The sequence below is a fragment of the Octodon degus genome, unplaced genomic scaffold (genome assembly GCF_000260255.1).
Source record: "Octodon degus isolate 3935 unplaced genomic scaffold, OctDeg1.0 scaffold00015, whole genome shotgun sequence".
Taxonomy (NCBI): Eukaryota; Metazoa; Chordata; class Mammalia; order Rodentia; family Octodontidae; genus Octodon; species Octodon degus.
The window spans coordinates 19,864,085-19,880,951 of record NW_004524591.1 but is presented as its reverse complement, the minus strand read 5'-3'; the positions used below and the strand labels follow the sequence as shown (position 1 = coordinate 19,880,951).

Genomic DNA, 16,867 nt, shown 5'->3' with positions numbered 1-16,867 from the left:
ATGTATTTGGTTGTTGCAGGGTCTCACTGTGCAGCTCAGACTTGTGGTGATCCTATTGCTTTCAGCCTCCCCACTGCTAGGATTGTAGGTGTGCACCACCAGTGTCAGACTCTGGCTGGCTCAGCCTGCCCTGGGGGTGGGGCTGGCATGGCATGTGGTGCCAGGGATTGAACTGAGGTCCCTGTGCTTGCCTAAGTGTGCCTAAGCAGGTGTTTTAGTCCACTGAGCTCTCTTGCCAGCCCCTCTAGCCCTTATTTGTATATACTAGCTGGGTGGAACAAATGAGGTATTCCAAGTTTGAACCTAGTAGGTTTAATAGTTAGCTGTGAAACCCATCTCTGATCTACCAGTGAGATAGCAGCACCTCTCCAGGAATGTCATGTATGTCACAGGTCACATCATCAGTAGCCTAGAACCAAACATTTAGAAACCAATCAGTGCTTTTTTTTCCCCATAATTTTATTGAGAAACAAATAGCAATGAGACAGTTTCAAGCCAAACTGGTAGGACAGTTTCAATAATTAACAAAAATGGCAGAAGGATTTTTTTTTTTTTTGCTCTGAATGCCTTCAGGGCAGGTTTGGCTGGCTTGAGTTGTGGGGATCAAACCACAGCAAGCTGAGCCTGACTGCTTTGTTGAAGCAGCCACTTAAAGAACTGAGCTACAGGGCAGGTCCCCATCAGTGCTTTCTAAATGCATTCACTATTAGAATTATTTGGAAGGAGTCTAAGAAAAATACAGATGCCTTGACACGAAGCTACTGTGTTAGCACCTTCATGGCAGACCTCAAACTCTAGGAGGTAAGTTTGATCATCAGCGTGCAAAGTTCTGCAAAACTGCTGGTTTCATGGGTTCTCTGGAGTACTCCAGGTGCTCTGTTGGGCAAAAGCCTATCATTGTGGAATGTCCATTCAACTTTTGAATCTGCTACCACAGAATTGGCTACTGTTAAGGTTCATTCCTGTTGCAGCTTTTGAAAATGCTCTTTCTCCTGTTACCATTTCAGGAGATGTCTAGCGAGGGGGGCGGGGGCTTTCCTCTCTCCTCCCCATCTTAAGTGATTGAGGAACAAAGACAAATAGTTCTCCTGGCCCTTTGGCCTCATTTTTTAAAATTACTGCCAGTATCAGTAGATCATTTAACCAGATCTACTGTTGAACTTAGAATAAAGTATTCTTCATTTACCAAATGTGTATCCTGCATATCAGGGATGAGGTGCAAACAAGGAAGGAAGTCGCCACACAAATGACGTGATGAAGGAGAGAACTTCAGTGAGGAGGAAATCCTGGGGGCGGGGCACGAGAGGGCGTTCTAAGAGATGCCAAGGACACATTGTGGGAAGAGGGGAATTTATGAGGGGTGAAAAGTGGGAGTTACATTCTGGGCAGAGAGACTCACAAGTGTGGTGGCACAGGGGCACGAAGGAGCTTGGCACAGGTCACGGGGCACTTGCTTTTGTGGGTGAGGCTGTGACTAGGTTTCCCTCTCCTAGTTCCCCTGCCCCTTCTTTCCACAAGCCCAGCCATGGCCAGGGGGTCCCCCAGCTGCCCCTGAACAGTGGGCCTCAGCCACTCAGAGGCTCAGTGTTGCCACACCCTCTCTGGATGCTCCTCCTCTTCGAATTCAGATCCTTTTCCTTAGTTCATCTCCCAGTTCTGGACCCCTGTTTCCGTGGTCCCACATTCCACCCACGTTTGATCTACAGATTTGGGGGTCTTCTTTCTCTGGGCTTTGGGCTTGTCTCCTGACAGATGGTGCCCTAGCTTGCTGTCCTAGTGCTGACAGATCAGCAGCCTTTGGTGAGGACCCTGCTGGCCTTTTAGGGTACATGTGGGTCTTTTGAGGTTTATTCTGAGGTACCTGGAATGTTCAACTAAGGTATTTGGACATTATTTCCTAGGAAGCCAGAGCTTTTCAAGGAGAGGGTTTCACACACCAGCTCTCATGCCTCGTAGGAGACAGGCTTTGTGATGCCAGGACATGAATGAAGGGAATTCCATTTCTCAGGTTAAAGTATGTGGCTTACTCCAATTATAGAAATGGGGTTCCAGCTATCCTGCACTGGCGGGACCTGCCAGTCCAAGCGCAGGCATGGTGTGGGTGAGACCCTCTTCCATCCCCTTAGGACCCCCCTCCACCACTCCACAGCACCCCTCCCACCCCACCCACCCAGTGAGAATTTCTGCCACATTCTGGGGACCCCCACATCCAGTCTTAGCCCAGACCTGGTGAGTGTGGGGGAGAGCTTCCTCTCCCCCCTACTCCACCTTGTCCCCTCCAGACTCAGCTCAGGCCTGGCATACAGGCCTAGGGTGAAACCTTGCAGGGCAATACCTACAGAGAGAGTAGGGGACAGAATCACCCAGCTAGTGCAGGAGCAGAACATCTTGCCAGAGGGGCACAACAGGTTCACTCCCAAGGGTAGCAGCAGGAAGGAGGTGAGCACAGCAGCCAGACTCAAGCCAGACACAACTGGATAAATCCAAACTTTGTAGATCTGCACCTGAATTTCAGTAGGTGCTAAGGTTATAACTGCACCAAAGCTCTACAACAAAGGTCAGAAGACAGTGCTACACAAAATGCCAACAAGAAGGAGCAAAATGCAATCTCAGAACCCAAGCCCACCCACAACAAATGCAGAGGACACTACCAGAGCAAATTGGGACTCACACAGCTGAAATCAATGAATCAACAGCTTCTGAAATAAAGAAACAACTGCAGAAAGGTATAGAGGAACTCAAATTAGAAATGAAAAAAGAAATCCCTGAATTAATAGCATCTGCAGTAAAGAATCAAATGCAGAAACATATGGAGGAAACCCAATGCCCACCCAGAACAAGTGCAGAGGACACTAGCTCAGCTCAAATGTATGAATTAATAGCGTCCATAGTAAATAAGCAACAGCAGAAAGTTATAGAGGAACTCAGAGTGCAATTCTTTTCTGAAATAAAAGAAGAATTCTCTGAATTCATAGCATCTGAAGTAAAGAATCAACTACAGAAACAGGGAGGAAACCCAATCTGAAAAAAGAAATGGGTTGCAAAATAACCTTCTGATATTTAAGGTGGAAAATTTCAAGTAATTTTAAAAGAAATTATTCATGGTTAAATTAATTGAAAAGACCTTATAGAAGATTAAGGCCCTTTCAAAGGACATTCTTTCTTATCTTCCCTGGTTAAGCAGACTGCGTCTCCTACCGTGACTGTAGAACTGTCATAGATTATTTTTTGTCTTATTCAACATTTCAGTATTTCTCTGTAATTGGGCATGTTCAACATTTGGTATTTTGTCAGCAGGAAGAGTAATTATCTACTCCTGGGTTTTAGGTAGCACCATGGAAGTCAGCAGCTTACTTTTTTCAGAGATAGATTTCTTAAACTAGCAAAGCACTGAGAGGTCCTTGCTTATAGGAACATGCACAACTACTCAAGATCCAGGATGGTAATATACAAGAGGGGAGACAGTTCCAGAAAATGAGATGCTTGACTGACTTTAGTGGCAGCCACAGGAGGTTTGTTTTTGTTGCTGAAGAAAAAATGCTGAGGCCAGATCCCATAACTTCTGTAGCCTTTGGCCCCCAAGGCGGGCAGATCCTGCACAGATGCAAAGAGCTGAGGAGCTCAGGCAGAGTGACATCATCCCCTCCAGATGCATTCTGAATTCTTCAAACAGTGTCTCCTCTGTTTGACTTTCTAAATCCTCCTGAGGACCTGGGCCAGCACAGCATCCTTAAGTTGTCCTGTACTCCAAAAACATTAGTTCTCTTTCCCTCTAAAATAGAAACTCTCTTTAGGGGCTGGTTCTCCTCTCAGTCAGGTGCAATAAGATTAAAGTGATTTATTGTGGCAGTAAAGCTGCAGTGACTCCAGATGAATCCTTGAGAGGGACACGTGCACTTTGAGAGAAACTGGTTCTTCAAAGTTCCTTGGAGATTGGTTTGGAGTTTAGCAGATTTGTCAGAGCAGGGACCTCTGTGTTGTTCCCTTATGTACCTAATGTCCTTTGGGGGATTCTCCAGGTAAGGAGATCAGCCTGGTTTAATTGCTTGGGGAGTGGCCACCTCTTCAGCAAGAACAGAGCCCTGCCTGAGGTCAGAACTAGTGGGCAATAAAGTATTGGGTCAGGCATTATAAAATTCCAAGTCCCAAGGCACAAGAAGTTATTGTGATAATGATGATTTATGCAATAGCTCAATGTGTATGAAACAACAAGGATAGAAGGATCTAAGAGGGGGAAGCATGGAGAAAACTGACTTTGAACTCAGAAGATCTGCATTTATCTCTCCACCTGCCAGTTATGAAGATGTTACTGGACAGAGCATGTGGCTTCTGTGAGCCTCAGAGTCACATCTGCAGTACAAGACAGCGTGCTCAGCGCTGTGTCCCTGACACCTGGAACAGTGCCTGGCACTTGGTTAGTGCTCAACATGTAATTACTGAATACATGAATGACTGAAGCCATAAAAAACAAATGCAAACTGGGCTATGGTGTACAACGTTAGACATCTTCACAGTATTTTCTCTTCTTCCAAAGTGAGAAAACAGATGATGGAAAAACATTGTTTTACGTTTGATAAATCCATAACAAGGCATTGGAAGGCAGAAAGGATAGATAAGCCAGATGCTTCCTGTGGGGATCATTCCTAGGCTGTGCCTCAAAGTGTCAGTCAGGAATAAAATTCTATGGCTCTGAGACAGGCCTTGGAAGCCCCTGCTGTGCTTTGTGTCATGAGCTTATTCCTTGGCCTTGACGGCTCCCTGTAGGTTCCATGTGGTCTTGTTGGCTTATCTGGCCTCTGGGAGGATCTCTTTAAAGTAGCTGAGCCAGCTTTCAATTTCTTGTTAACCGGCCACATGCTGCCTGCCTGAGGTCACTGGAAGCACTTTCCCATTTTGACCTAGCATTTTATATTCATGTCATACTACACCATAGTGGGCTGAGTGGCCAGGGCAAATTTTGAGCTGAGTGACTTTTCTGAAGGTCATTCTGAGAGTCATCCCTGGGGACAGAAATGTCTTGAATTTCTGGAATCCTCTCATGAGACTGTGTTCCATAATGGCCATCTACAGGACATTAGGGCATGCTATTTATATTGCCAGCTGGGCCTTATCCTGGATGGGTGGCTGGGTGGTTGACACCAGTTGGCTCTATGACCTTAACCAAATCATTTGATCTCTCTGGGCCATTAATTGGCATACATTTATTCAGGTGGCATTGGAGAAGCTGCCATCTGTGGTTCAAGTGTGGAAAAATGCCAGGGTAATTCTTTACCTAGCTGGAATTTTAAATGTGATTTTCAGCAAGGGTTGACAAGAAGTCAGAACATTTGGGAGCCACAGTGCTGATTTGGGGACATAGTATATAGGTACAAATGATCAAAGCTGAATGATACATATTCCCAAATCTGAAGTAAATATTCCTATTATTGTAATTTATCAGCAATACTTTTTATTGATGATATTGTAAGTTTCTTTATATACTTTTATCATTTAAAGTATTTACTCAATCTCAGAAAGTTCCCTTTTAATCACCTTAATGTCATCTTTTTATCAATCGAGAATGCTGACTTCCTTACAGACTTTGAAAACAAAAGTCCTTGTAACAGATTGGCTGCTTTAAATGGCATAGGCATCTTTTGTATTTATTTATTTTGAAAATAAGGTTAATAAGTAGAAAGGATAAATAAATTTATGGCACTTATTCTTAGAAAAGCACCAGACCATTTCCAGTTCCAATGATTAAACTGACACCCATATTCTAGTGATGAGTGGATTTGAAGTTGCATCCAATAGAGCATCCTAGGTTTTACCACCGTCGTCTTATACTTTGAATGCAGAAGAGTTTGATTATAGGTGGCATGAGCTTCCTGAGGTTGAAGTTGTAGGTCTGCAGACCTCATGACAAACACATGACACAGAAATAGCAAAATAGTTTTAGAGGCTGGAAGGGACCAGAAAGATCACTTTAGTTCAGATTAGAGCCAGAGAGGAGAAGCATGGGGTCCACTGAGCAAAGTCAGTGGCCTCTCTTCCTTCCTTCTTTCTTTCCTTCCTTCCTTCCTTCCTTCCTTCCTTCCTTCCTTCCTTCCTTCCTTCCTTCCTTCCTTCCTTTCTTTTCTGTACTTTAGGGAATGGTCTATAGGGTGTTCAGGGTCTCACTACTAGAACGGACTTGTAGTGATTCTATTTACAGCCTCCCAAGAGCTGGGTTTACAGGCACATGCCACCATGCCCAGCCTCAATCTCCATTTCAGTGCTCTCCGGGGGTGGGCCGGCTTGAACCCCCAGTCCCTGCGCCTGCTTGCAAGCGCTTTAATATGCTGTGCTATTTGGCCGGCCTAGTAGACTTTATTTATACATGAGTGATTTCATAAGCTTTCTTCATGCAAGATTAGCAGATGTGGTTTTTCATCTATAAGCGAAAAATGATTTAAATTTTGATTAACATGAGTACACAGTATAAACTAGGCGTAGTCATGGAAACTTAATCAACCATTGTTCTTTCTGTTCTATTTCTGCCCTACTGAAACTCAGCTCTTGGGGGTACTTTCTCACTGACTCAAGATCTTGACTCTAAACTTCCTTGTTATTGTTGAATATTCTTGGCTTAGGCTTGTCCCTTTCTGCAGGTTTACAAGGTAGGAGGCAAGAAGTGGATCTCTGTAAGAACTTTATGCATTTAATGAAGTGAAGTCCAAACTGTGGGTGATTGTGTGCTCTCTTTTATGTGAATCATAAGCCTAACAATTCCTAAGGGGGTTGTGGAGACACATCCATATGAAGCTCTGCTTTGCAGATTCTTGAAACTTGACATGACTTTGTCAGATGTCAAGCTCTGGATGGCTTTCCAAACACCAGCACCATACCCAGCCTGGTTCTCTGTCCCTCTGCTGCCAGACTCCCTTCCTGGACTCCTTGACTAAGTTCTCTCCTGGGGTCAGTGTGTTAAAGGAGACAGAGGAAGTAAAGCACCGAGCTTGCAGGAGTGGAATGCAGGTGCGCTGATGCGGAGCTTACTGCCGCATGATTTTTGAATGGTGGAGGACAGAGGTGGGTGCAGAGAGAGTGGGAAGTAGTATCTCATAAGTGAACATCTCCATGGTTTGGATGGATGGAAAAGAAAGCAGGGACCTCCTCTCCCAGGAGCTTCCTCTCTAGCACAGGCTCAGACAGCTTTGGCACAGATTGAACTAGTCCCACAGAAGAGCCTCAGCGCCCTGCGGAGCAGGTGGGGGAACCACACTGTCACTGCCTTTGCCCAACGCAGAGCCCTAGAGCTGAGAATGTGAGGACAAGCCTGCAGGCCATTGTCTGCCACTACTGTGTGGTGAGCGCCAGCCTTTGAGAAATGCTCTGGTGCTCTCTGTCCCTGTAGGACAGAGCTGGACACTGGCTTGCCAGGTGTGATGTGGCAGTGTTGTCAGACACCAGCAGCAGCCAGAGACAGGCAGGTCCAGATGTGCTGGGCACTTTCTCTCCCTGCCTTCCTCCCAGTCCCCCACTTTCCGATGGCCAGAATTGGTTTAGACAGTTGGAAGTTTTGCATCTATTCCTTTTTCATCTCCAGTGGTAGTAGAAAGGGAAAAGCATGGTCTCTTTCCCCAGTGCTCCACTGTGTCTTGGGAACTCTCTTTAGTAATGAAGGGCTGGGGAGGGCTTGGAGGGAATAGCCCAGCATGCTGTGTGCTCCCCAGCAGTTAGGACTGGGAGGGGGACTGATCCCCCATATACATGGTATGTATGTGATTCACCCGCAGAGGACAGCAGTGTCCCTGACACTCACCCTTAATCAGTTCCACTCCACCAGCTTGGGATGTGACGGTCTCATACCTTTGCCACTCAGGTTCAGTTAGTCTGGCTTCAGGGTCGCATGTTGTGATGGTGTCTTTCTTCTCTTGAGCCCTCTTTTCCATCATTACTTCAGGAGGCTAGCCTAGAGGCTCCTCTCATTGCCCGTGTCCTTCGCAGTGTCCTCACAGGAGGGTGGCATGGGTCCCTTGGGATCTTGCAGCGCTGCACCTTGTGCTTCAGCTTCTGCAGCGGTGCTGTTGCTACAAGCCCAAGGGCTTGGCTGGGCAGCGAGCATGATTGGTGCCCCGTCCTTGTCAGATGCTGGGCTTCCAGGCTGCTCTGGCTGCCCCAGGACCCACCTACCTTAGGGCTGAGAGTCAGCATCGCAGCTCAGTTCTGACCCACCTGAGAATCCTGGGAATGGACCAACGTGTGCCCATTTCAGAGAGAAAAAAAAATGTTCAGATCTGAGAAACTGGTCTCTACATGTGGGCTCCAAGGGGGTACATGTCCCCTCTGGGGACCTGAGATCGTTCGATGTCATCTGCCTTAATCTGTCCCCTCCTTGAGCCTGTAAACGATATTGTGAAGATTTTTCAATAAGACAGAGCCTCAAAAAGAGAAAGAGTCAGGCCTTTTATCTCAAATTGATGGTCCATTACACCCTTTCCCCAAGCACCGCATGTCTATTTGCCTTACTTTGGAACTGAAAAGCTTTTCTCCAATGATGCCTGAGGAGAGAGTCTGTTTTGGTGTCACCTTGCTGTGCATAGAAGGCCCTTAAGCTTATAAATAGCTGTTAGTTTGACTGAAATAGCTGCTAGCACATGTGGTGCGATTACGTTGGCATGTGTCACCCACTGCCCACCACCCACCTTCAACAAATGTTGGCTCAGGGGCATTTGTTGAGTAAAACGACAATCTGGGGAGCCCTTGGACTCTGAGTTCAGTCTAGCCTAAGTGGCTCTCTTTTTTTCCAGGTCCATATTCAAGCCTTTCATCTTTGTTGATGATGTAAAACTTGTTCCCAAAGCACAGTCCCCCTGTTTCGGGGATGAGGACCCTGCCAAAAAAGAGCCTCGTTTCCAGGAGAAACCAGACCGCCGGCATGAGCTGTACAAGGCCCATGAGTGGGCACGTGCTGTCATCGATCGTGACCAGGTACGCCTGGTGGGGCCTGTGTTGGCAGGTGAGATGAGTGAGGAAGGAGGTAGGGGAGCCCCCAGCAAGCTCCTCCCCTTCCCATCTAGCTTGAGCAGTCTGCTCTCAAGAGCTGGGTTCCCCAGACTCTTCCCAGAATGCTGCTGTCACTCTTCTTACTCATTCTTCTGAGTCCGAGTCAGGCAGAGCCTCTACTTAGGATCTGATTCTCATGCTCAGTGGGCAAAAAATGTTTCTCATTTACTGGAGATTTAGGAGTACTGAGGTATACAGTTCTAGTAGGGCTATCACTTAATGTGCTGTCTGAAATTCTCTGCATACTTTTGAAGGTAGAGAGGTGTATTGGATGGTACTGCTTTGTTTGAAGAGGCAATTGTATGTCGCTTCAAATGAGCAATTCTCCAAAGATATTCTGCAGATGGATTGTGGTGGTGGCTACACCAGTGTGACTGTGCTCAGTGCTACTGAGCACTGAGCTGTACATTGAAGAAACGGTTAAAATAATAAACTTTATGAAATATGTATATGTATATGCTTACCATAATACAAATATAGTTTTTAAAAAGATTCTTAAGTTCCTAGTATTTTTTTCCTTTCCAAGTAATTCTTCCAAGTGCCTCTCCCACCTCCAAAGCTTTGACTAATGAAGTTAAAAGGCAGCACTTCAAACATGAAAAACACCCAGGATGTGTTCCACCAGCACCAAATCAGTGCCTGGAGGAGTGAGGAATGTTCATTTAAGATCCAAGCCTGTATTTTGCTGTGGAGAGGAGGAAGGAACATAGTCGTTAGAATTCATCCATGTTCCCAATTTTTAATAGACCCAGTGTGACCTGAAGATAAACTCAGCTGTGTATTTCTGTGGCCTTGACAAGCTTATTTGCTTATATTTGGCACAGTGGTGTCTCTAAACAGGAAGCAAAAGAAGGGCAAGGCTAGCAGTAGACCCAGATGAATTTAGAAAGTGAGACCCAGTGGTAGGGTGTGGACCAAGTGGGAGGGGGTGGGCTGGGCTGTGGGCGGGAGGCCTGCGACCCCCGGGCTGTCAGTGTTCACTGTCACTACTGCTTGGCTGACCTGTGAGTGGCCGTGTCCTTCCTCAGGAGCAAGGCCGCACACTGAGGAAGACCATGTTGGAGCTGGAGAAGCAAGGCCTGGAAGCCATGGAGGAAATCCTGAGTAGCCCTGAGCCCCCGGACCCCGCCGAGGTGGGGGACCTTTTCTATGACTGCGTCGACACAGAGATTAAATTCTTTAAGTGAAGTAAGCATTCCTTCCCCCCTTCTTATTTAAAACTTCCCACCTGACTAAATTACCAGCAAAACAAACCACTCTCCTGTTTGAGTCAAATGAGAAAGTTACGACGTGGCCTCTTTTTCTGCAGCCCAATCCAACTGTTACCTTGGGTCTCTGAACATCCCCTTCTTTGCCATGGTCCCCTCCTTTGCTATGTAATGTGTATCCCCTTTCCCTGGTATTCAGTTGTGTGATGAATTGTGGATTGGAAGCCGCTAGTCTTTCATTTCAGTGACAGTGGACACAGTAGCCTCTCCTGGGAGAGCTAGAGCTCATTGAGCCTGAGAGGTAGGCTCACAGTGCCGAGCAGGCGGGAAAAGCAAGCTCTTTTGAAGTCTTAGTCTTTCAGTATGATTTTCTTCCAGGTTAACAAAAGGCATTTGTCCATACACAGGCTCCTGTGTGTGGAGTTGAGGGAGAGCTGCTTCCCTTCCTTTGAGCCTATGGCTGTGTGTAGCACAGTCTCCACAGGTGTCTCCTAGGGCCCTGCGAATGGGAAGGAATGAGAGGATCCTCCTCAGGTCCAGTCCATCCCAGTGCCCATGATCCTGAAGGATCCATCTTCTGTGTACTGAATCTAGGCCTGCTTCACAGGCAGGAGAACTGGACATGTGTGTTAGTTGGAACCCTTGGGTCTTAGAGATCCTGAGACACCATGCAGACAACCTCTCCAAATCCATGCATGGCTCTCCCGAAGGGCCTGGCTTCTGTCCCTTCTTGGCAGGGTGCTTGCCTCATGGATGCAGCTTTGTGTGGAAACGATCCAGGTCTAGTTGCTAACATCTAGCCTAGGATTCATGAAATGGCCCCATGGTAGAAGTCTGCCTCTCACAGCTGTGGCTTTTTTGGCTAACAAGAGAAAGAAAAGGAGAAACTCTTGACTGTTTAGATTGCAGTTAGAGTAGCTAGAAGCTGAACAACCACTGCTTCATCTCAGCAGAGTCTGTGCTTAAACTGATTTGTTCTCAATGTTGTGTATACCACCAGAGCATAGAAAAACATACAAGGAAGACCAGGTGGGACCTGGGAGGACAGAGGGCCACTAGGTGACAGATGGATGCAGAAGCATGTCCGTGCTGGTAAGAGTCCAGCCATGCCCTTCCTGCACAGCCTGTTGGATCCTATGAATTGGTGTATGCAGCCACTCGCCTCCTGGGTCGTTCCCTGGGCCCTAGGTGCTAGCTGAAGTGGGTAGAAGGCAGCGGGGGCTGAACTCCACTGAAGCTCTCAGCCACTCCTGAAATGGCCGAGGGCATCGCCAAATAGAGCAGCCAGTGGGAGAATGCCATTTGGGCCTAACTATGCTTTACTATCCTTGACAGGAATCTGCGAACAAAATATTGTGAGTATCTGTAGTCTTGGAAATGGCTTAGGGTTAGCAATTCCTTCCCAGAACAGAGTACTAGACCATGAGGGCTGGAAGGGGTCCCACCCTTCATCATATGGGTGTGAGCACAAAGGAGCAGAGATTTTATTGGAACAAACCCTTTCTTCCTACTCTTCCTCGACTCTTTGGCAAATTCTGCATGTAACTTCACTACGCATGGTGAGGTGGGAAGAAAATTTTAGGAGAAAAGCTAATGGCTGCCAGTCATGGTGCCTTGTAGTTGTGAGGGGTGTGCAGCTGCTAAGGAAGAAAGAAGGATATGGATACCCATCCACTTGCAGGCCCACCTGATGAGTGGCTGTGTGAAATGAGATGATGCGGAAAGCCATCCTGTGATTCATTGCATGGTCTCACCCTCCACCTGCCAGGAAACACTTCCTTGCCCCAGACATGTCTGGGCCAGCCATGGTGATTCTAGGAGTCTGGTGAGAGTACACTGCACAGAGGACTCCTTTCGTTGTTGTAGGCAGCCACAGATAACTCTGCCAGCTTGATGGCAATTCCCAGTGTGCGGTGGGGAACTCAGTGGCTACTTCCGTTAGGGGACACTGATCTCAATCAAGCATCGCAGAGAGGGCCCAGCACTACTTGAGAGTGATCTTGGCTGGCACTCAACATCACAACGCTGAGGTCCCTGCATCACCACTAGAGGGCAGGGCAGCCCTCCATGGCACAGCCTGGTGAAGGCTGACAGGAAATGGAGGTGGTACAACCAGAACCCAAATAATAGCCATAGTTGGGTTCTTTGTGCATTAGGATGGTTAGGGACACACATAAAGAGAGTAAGGATCACTGATGTGGATGTGCTCACTCTTAGTGACCTTTATCTTCTTTAAATTAACAGCTAGAAATACATACTTGGACTTTGAGTAGGCTGTTAAAGGGGATGGCTTATTTAAAATGTTCCTAACAAATAATGGTTTGGAAAAATGCACATTGCATGGATAATTCTTCACAAGGGATTGCTTTTCTGAAGGCAATATAGGAAATGAATATACAAGATGAAATCCGACAATGTTTAAAGGTCACTGTATGTAAATAGCTTCCTAGAATATCATTGGTGTGTCTATTAACATGGGGGGAGGGGGGCTGTGCATGCTTTGTGCGGAAAGTAATCATGGCCGTAAAGGGCAAGGTCTCTTCCTCACTTCTCCCCTGTGACCTAACATAAGCTAGTTAGTCTCATCTAGTAAACGGGATTCACCACAGGTGAAGACAGCCCTCCGACTCAGGGCAGACACCAGTGAAAGTAAATTAGCAAAGATAATATAGTACCCTTTCGTTCTTGGAGGTGACTTGAACCTTTAGGTAGAATAAGGACATAATCAAGATTATGGAGATTCTAGTGCTCAATAATATAAGAGCCAGTGTTATTATTAGTCTGCCTTACAAACTAACAGAGCAGGTATATGCCTATTAGATCTTAGCCATGAAGTTCTCTCACTATTGGTGAATCTTTAGGTAATTATTGACCAGGCAAATAACTTTGCCTCCTAACTGACATCATCCTACATTGGTACAGGTGACACACATTCCTGGGTGGCCCAGCAAGGAAGCCAGGTGGGACCAGTGTGTTGGTCATGACAACTCTTGCATTCTTGCCTGGAGAGCCATGCATCCTTTATTGGAAAGATTTTCATCTGAGCTCTCAGCTTCAGGAAGGAAACAGAAGGGAGGGGACCTCGTTCACTGGCCACCTGCTTGTGCATAGGCCTGGCAGGTGAGAGGCCCAGCTGTCCCAGCACAACCATATGCTTCCTGTAGCTGTGGCATTTCATCCTACTCAATCCAGAATCCTTGCTCCCCTCCTCTGGTGTGTGTCAAAATGTGCTTTGTCTGATTGATGCCAAATACCCCAAAATGTCATCTGCAGATTTCTTGTGGGAACCAATATGTCCATGTTTGCAATCATGTTGTGAGAATTCAAATGTGTTAGCTGGAAAACGCTACTGCCGGGGAAAATAAAATCTGTTTCCTGCAGTCAGAACTGACCATGTAGTCTTAACAGTCTTTTGTACAAACACATCTACAAGTCAGATAACGCCCCTATGCAGCGCTTGCCTTGGGATTGTCTCTAAATGCATCAAGCATACAATAAAAGATACTGAGATCAATGTGTTCTGTCTTGTGTTTCATGAAAAAATGCAGGCATCAGTCACAACATAGACAATAAATGAAAGGGGCTTGTTTTTCTGACTGGAAGTTTCATGAAACGCCATCATTCCGGCAATTTCTTGCATTAGGTACCTTTCATTGGATTAATTCACTCTATAACACACAACTACAACACGCTATCAACTCAGATCCATCAGGATAGGGCCTATTAAAAAAGTGGCAAGTGTGGTTGAGGATGTGGAGAGACTGGAACCTTTGTGGGGGCATAAAATGGTGCATCCATGGTGGAAAACAGTGCTCAAAAACCTGAAAATAGAGCTGCCGATGATGTGGCAGTTCTACTTCTGAGTATATACCCAGAAGACCTGAAGGCAGGGGCTGGAAGAAGCATTTGTCACAGGTTCACAACTGTATTATTCACAGTAGCTAGTGGGGGGAAGCAAGTGTACACAGGCGGATGGGCAAACAAACAATGCAGCACGCCCATGCCGTGGACTGTTATTCAGTCTTAATGCTTACAACATGTGTGAACATGCAGAACATTAGTCTAAGCAAAATAAACTCATCACAGGAGGGTATCACACTTATGTGAAGTACTTGAGTACTCAGACTTATGGAAACAGCAAGTAGAAGAGTGGCTGCCAGGGGCTGGGAGGAGGGGCGATAGAATTGTTTGGCAGCTACTGAGTTTCATCCTTTTTTTTTAATTTTAATTTTATTGAGAAACAAATATGAATGAGACAGTTTCAAAGCTGATTGATAGGACAATTTTGATAATCAATACACTGTACATTGTTATCTTCTTAGTGGTTATCCATAGTACAAGAAGCAGACAGGATATCCTGGCCAATCACTCTTAGTACACCTCTTCTCATTGAATTAAGTGAAAGTAACTGTATATCTATCCTAACTATTTTGTATATATAAATACAAAATAATCTTTCCTTTGTATCCCCCTTTTTTTGTTTAGTCCTGTCAGAGGTGGGTATTCTATTGGCATCTAAATACTATAGGTGTTTGAATTCAGCAAAACAATCCAACACTGTCTGAGTTTAGTTCTTCAAGATGGCAAGAGTTGTGGCCAGGATGGTGGTGAGGGCTGCACAGTCATGTAGATGTACTTAACACTGCCCAGCACGAACTGTGTTCTGTGTTCTGTGTATTCTACTATAATTTTTTTTAAATTTTTTTTTGGTGGAACCGGGGATTGAACTCAGGCCCTTGTGCTTGCCAGGGAAACATTTATTCCATTAAGCCATCTCCCCGGCCCCTCTACTATAATTTTTTAAAGAAGGAAAAAGAATACTAGGTTATCGGATGGTTTATTCTAAATGCTTAACAACTCCACAAGAGAAGGATACCACGTATTTAAAAAAATAACACCAAAAACCAAAAAAAATCTCTCTTCACTCTCATGCGGCGAGAACATAACTGCTCTGATCAGAACAACAGGGTTAGTCCCCTGCAATGAGTGGAATTACCAGGGTCCGTCTAGATGGTGGCTTCCTGCGCAAGATAAGGAAGTACAAATTCTTTACACTTTATCCTTGGCTTGCTTTTAATAAAAAATAAAACACCAAAGAAAAGTTCCAAGGTGACAGATTGTGCACGTGGTTGTTAGTACCGCTGTAGCACAGTACCACACACCGAGTGGTGTAACCAGGAAAAATACATCCCAGCTGTGGATCCAGGAGGCTGAGATCACCGCGTCTGCAGGGTTGATTCCTTCCAAGGGCTGGGAGAGAATCTTTTCCAAGCCCCTTGCCCAGCTTCTGTTTGCTGGAAATCTTTGGCACCACCCCAGTCTCTGCCTTCCTCTCTGCACTACATCCTCTCTGTGCATCTGCCTATGCTCAAGGTGCCCCCTCCTTTAATAAGAACACCAGTCCTATTTGTATAGGGCCTGTGCTGCAATGAGTGGACCTATCAGGGTCCATCTAGATGGTGACTTCCTCTCCTCGCATGTGAGTGAAGAGATGATGACCCCATTTTGATTGATTATATTTGCTATGACCTCATCTCCAAGTAAGGTCATGCCCTGAGGTGCTGAAGATGAGGACTTAAGTATATGAATTTTAGGGGGACACAATTCATCGCAACACAGGATGGGCTCCTGAAGGAGGCAGAAACTTCTAGAGGGTCGTCGGAGAATTTGGAACTTGGTCTTGGCATCTGCAGTCCTTCCTGCTGTGAAATTGTTCCCCTCAGTCCTCTGGGAACCACCTCTCCCATTCTTAACTCCGTAAGGGGTGCTTACAATTACGGCTCCTTCACCTCCCACAATAACCAATGACTCTGAAGTTCATCATCTACTTTGCAGAACATCTGGGGCCCTTGCTTTTCTTTCCCACCCAGACAGGCTCTTTTAGTCATTAAACAGTTTCTCTCTACTTCTACCAGCATGAGACAGGCAGCTTAAGCCAGCCCCTTAACTCCTTGTGATGCTGAATGTAGTAGCTAGCTGTAACACTGGTTTCGAATTTTGATTCTCCTTCTTGCCTTGTTACCCAACAGCACCGCTAGTGAAGTGTGGGCCGAGTGGCTCAGCAAACATTGTCAGTGGACCTCCTGGGATGCAGCCAGCAGAGCTGTGTCTGTGCCCGGGCATAAGCTAGGTAAACTGATTGCGTGTGAGTGTCAGGTGTGTCCTCACCTGGCTCTGATGTGACCGAAGAGCCCAGGGCTTGCTTGGATACACAATGGTGTTTCCATTGGGCCAGCGAACAAACTGAGGCTCAGACTCACTTTCCCAAAGATTCAGGTCTGTGTTTGCCTTCCAAACTCACACATAGTCTCTCCTGTATCAGCTTCCAGCAGCCAGTTAGAACACTGCAATGGATGCTCAATTGGTTTAGCTTCACACAGAGTTTTTGAGAGGTTTGCGAAATGGAGGGAGGGGACTAAGGATACTTTAAGTGGCAGGCTGTTCCACTGTAACACAAGTTGGCGGAATTTAGGAGCAATACACTCTGCTTAGTCTGCAATAATAAAGCTAAATACATATAGTGCTATTTACCTTTTCAAATGGATCTGTAAACAATTTTAATTTTCTTGTTTGATTTTTCCAAACATTCATGAAATTAGCTCAAAAGAGAAAGGCCTGGTTTCTAACACAGC

The 16,867-nt window shown here is 46.0% G+C and overlaps 1 protein-coding gene across 2 annotated transcripts in view; it reads left to right on the top strand.

Annotated features, from left to right (window-relative positions):
- Nucleotides 1-13,732, top strand: part of Scrn1 (secernin 1) — a 64,625-nt gene extending 50,893 nt beyond the window's left edge. The window contains exons 7-9 of one of the 2 annotated variants that reach the window (XM_023709959.1): nt 8,772-8,952; nt 10,056-10,215; nt 13,158-13,732. In XM_023709959.1, coding sequence (XP_023565727.1) covers nt 8,772-8,952; nt 10,056-10,214 — 340 coding nt within the window. In that variant the 3' untranslated portion in view covers nt 10,215; nt 13,158-13,732. Of the gene's footprint in view, nt 1-8,771; nt 8,953-10,055; nt 10,322-13,157 lie in introns of those variants that run through there. The other variant, XM_004626514.3, reaches the window with a different exon arrangement.
- The last annotated feature ends 3,135 nt before the right edge of the window (nt 13,733-16,867 follow it).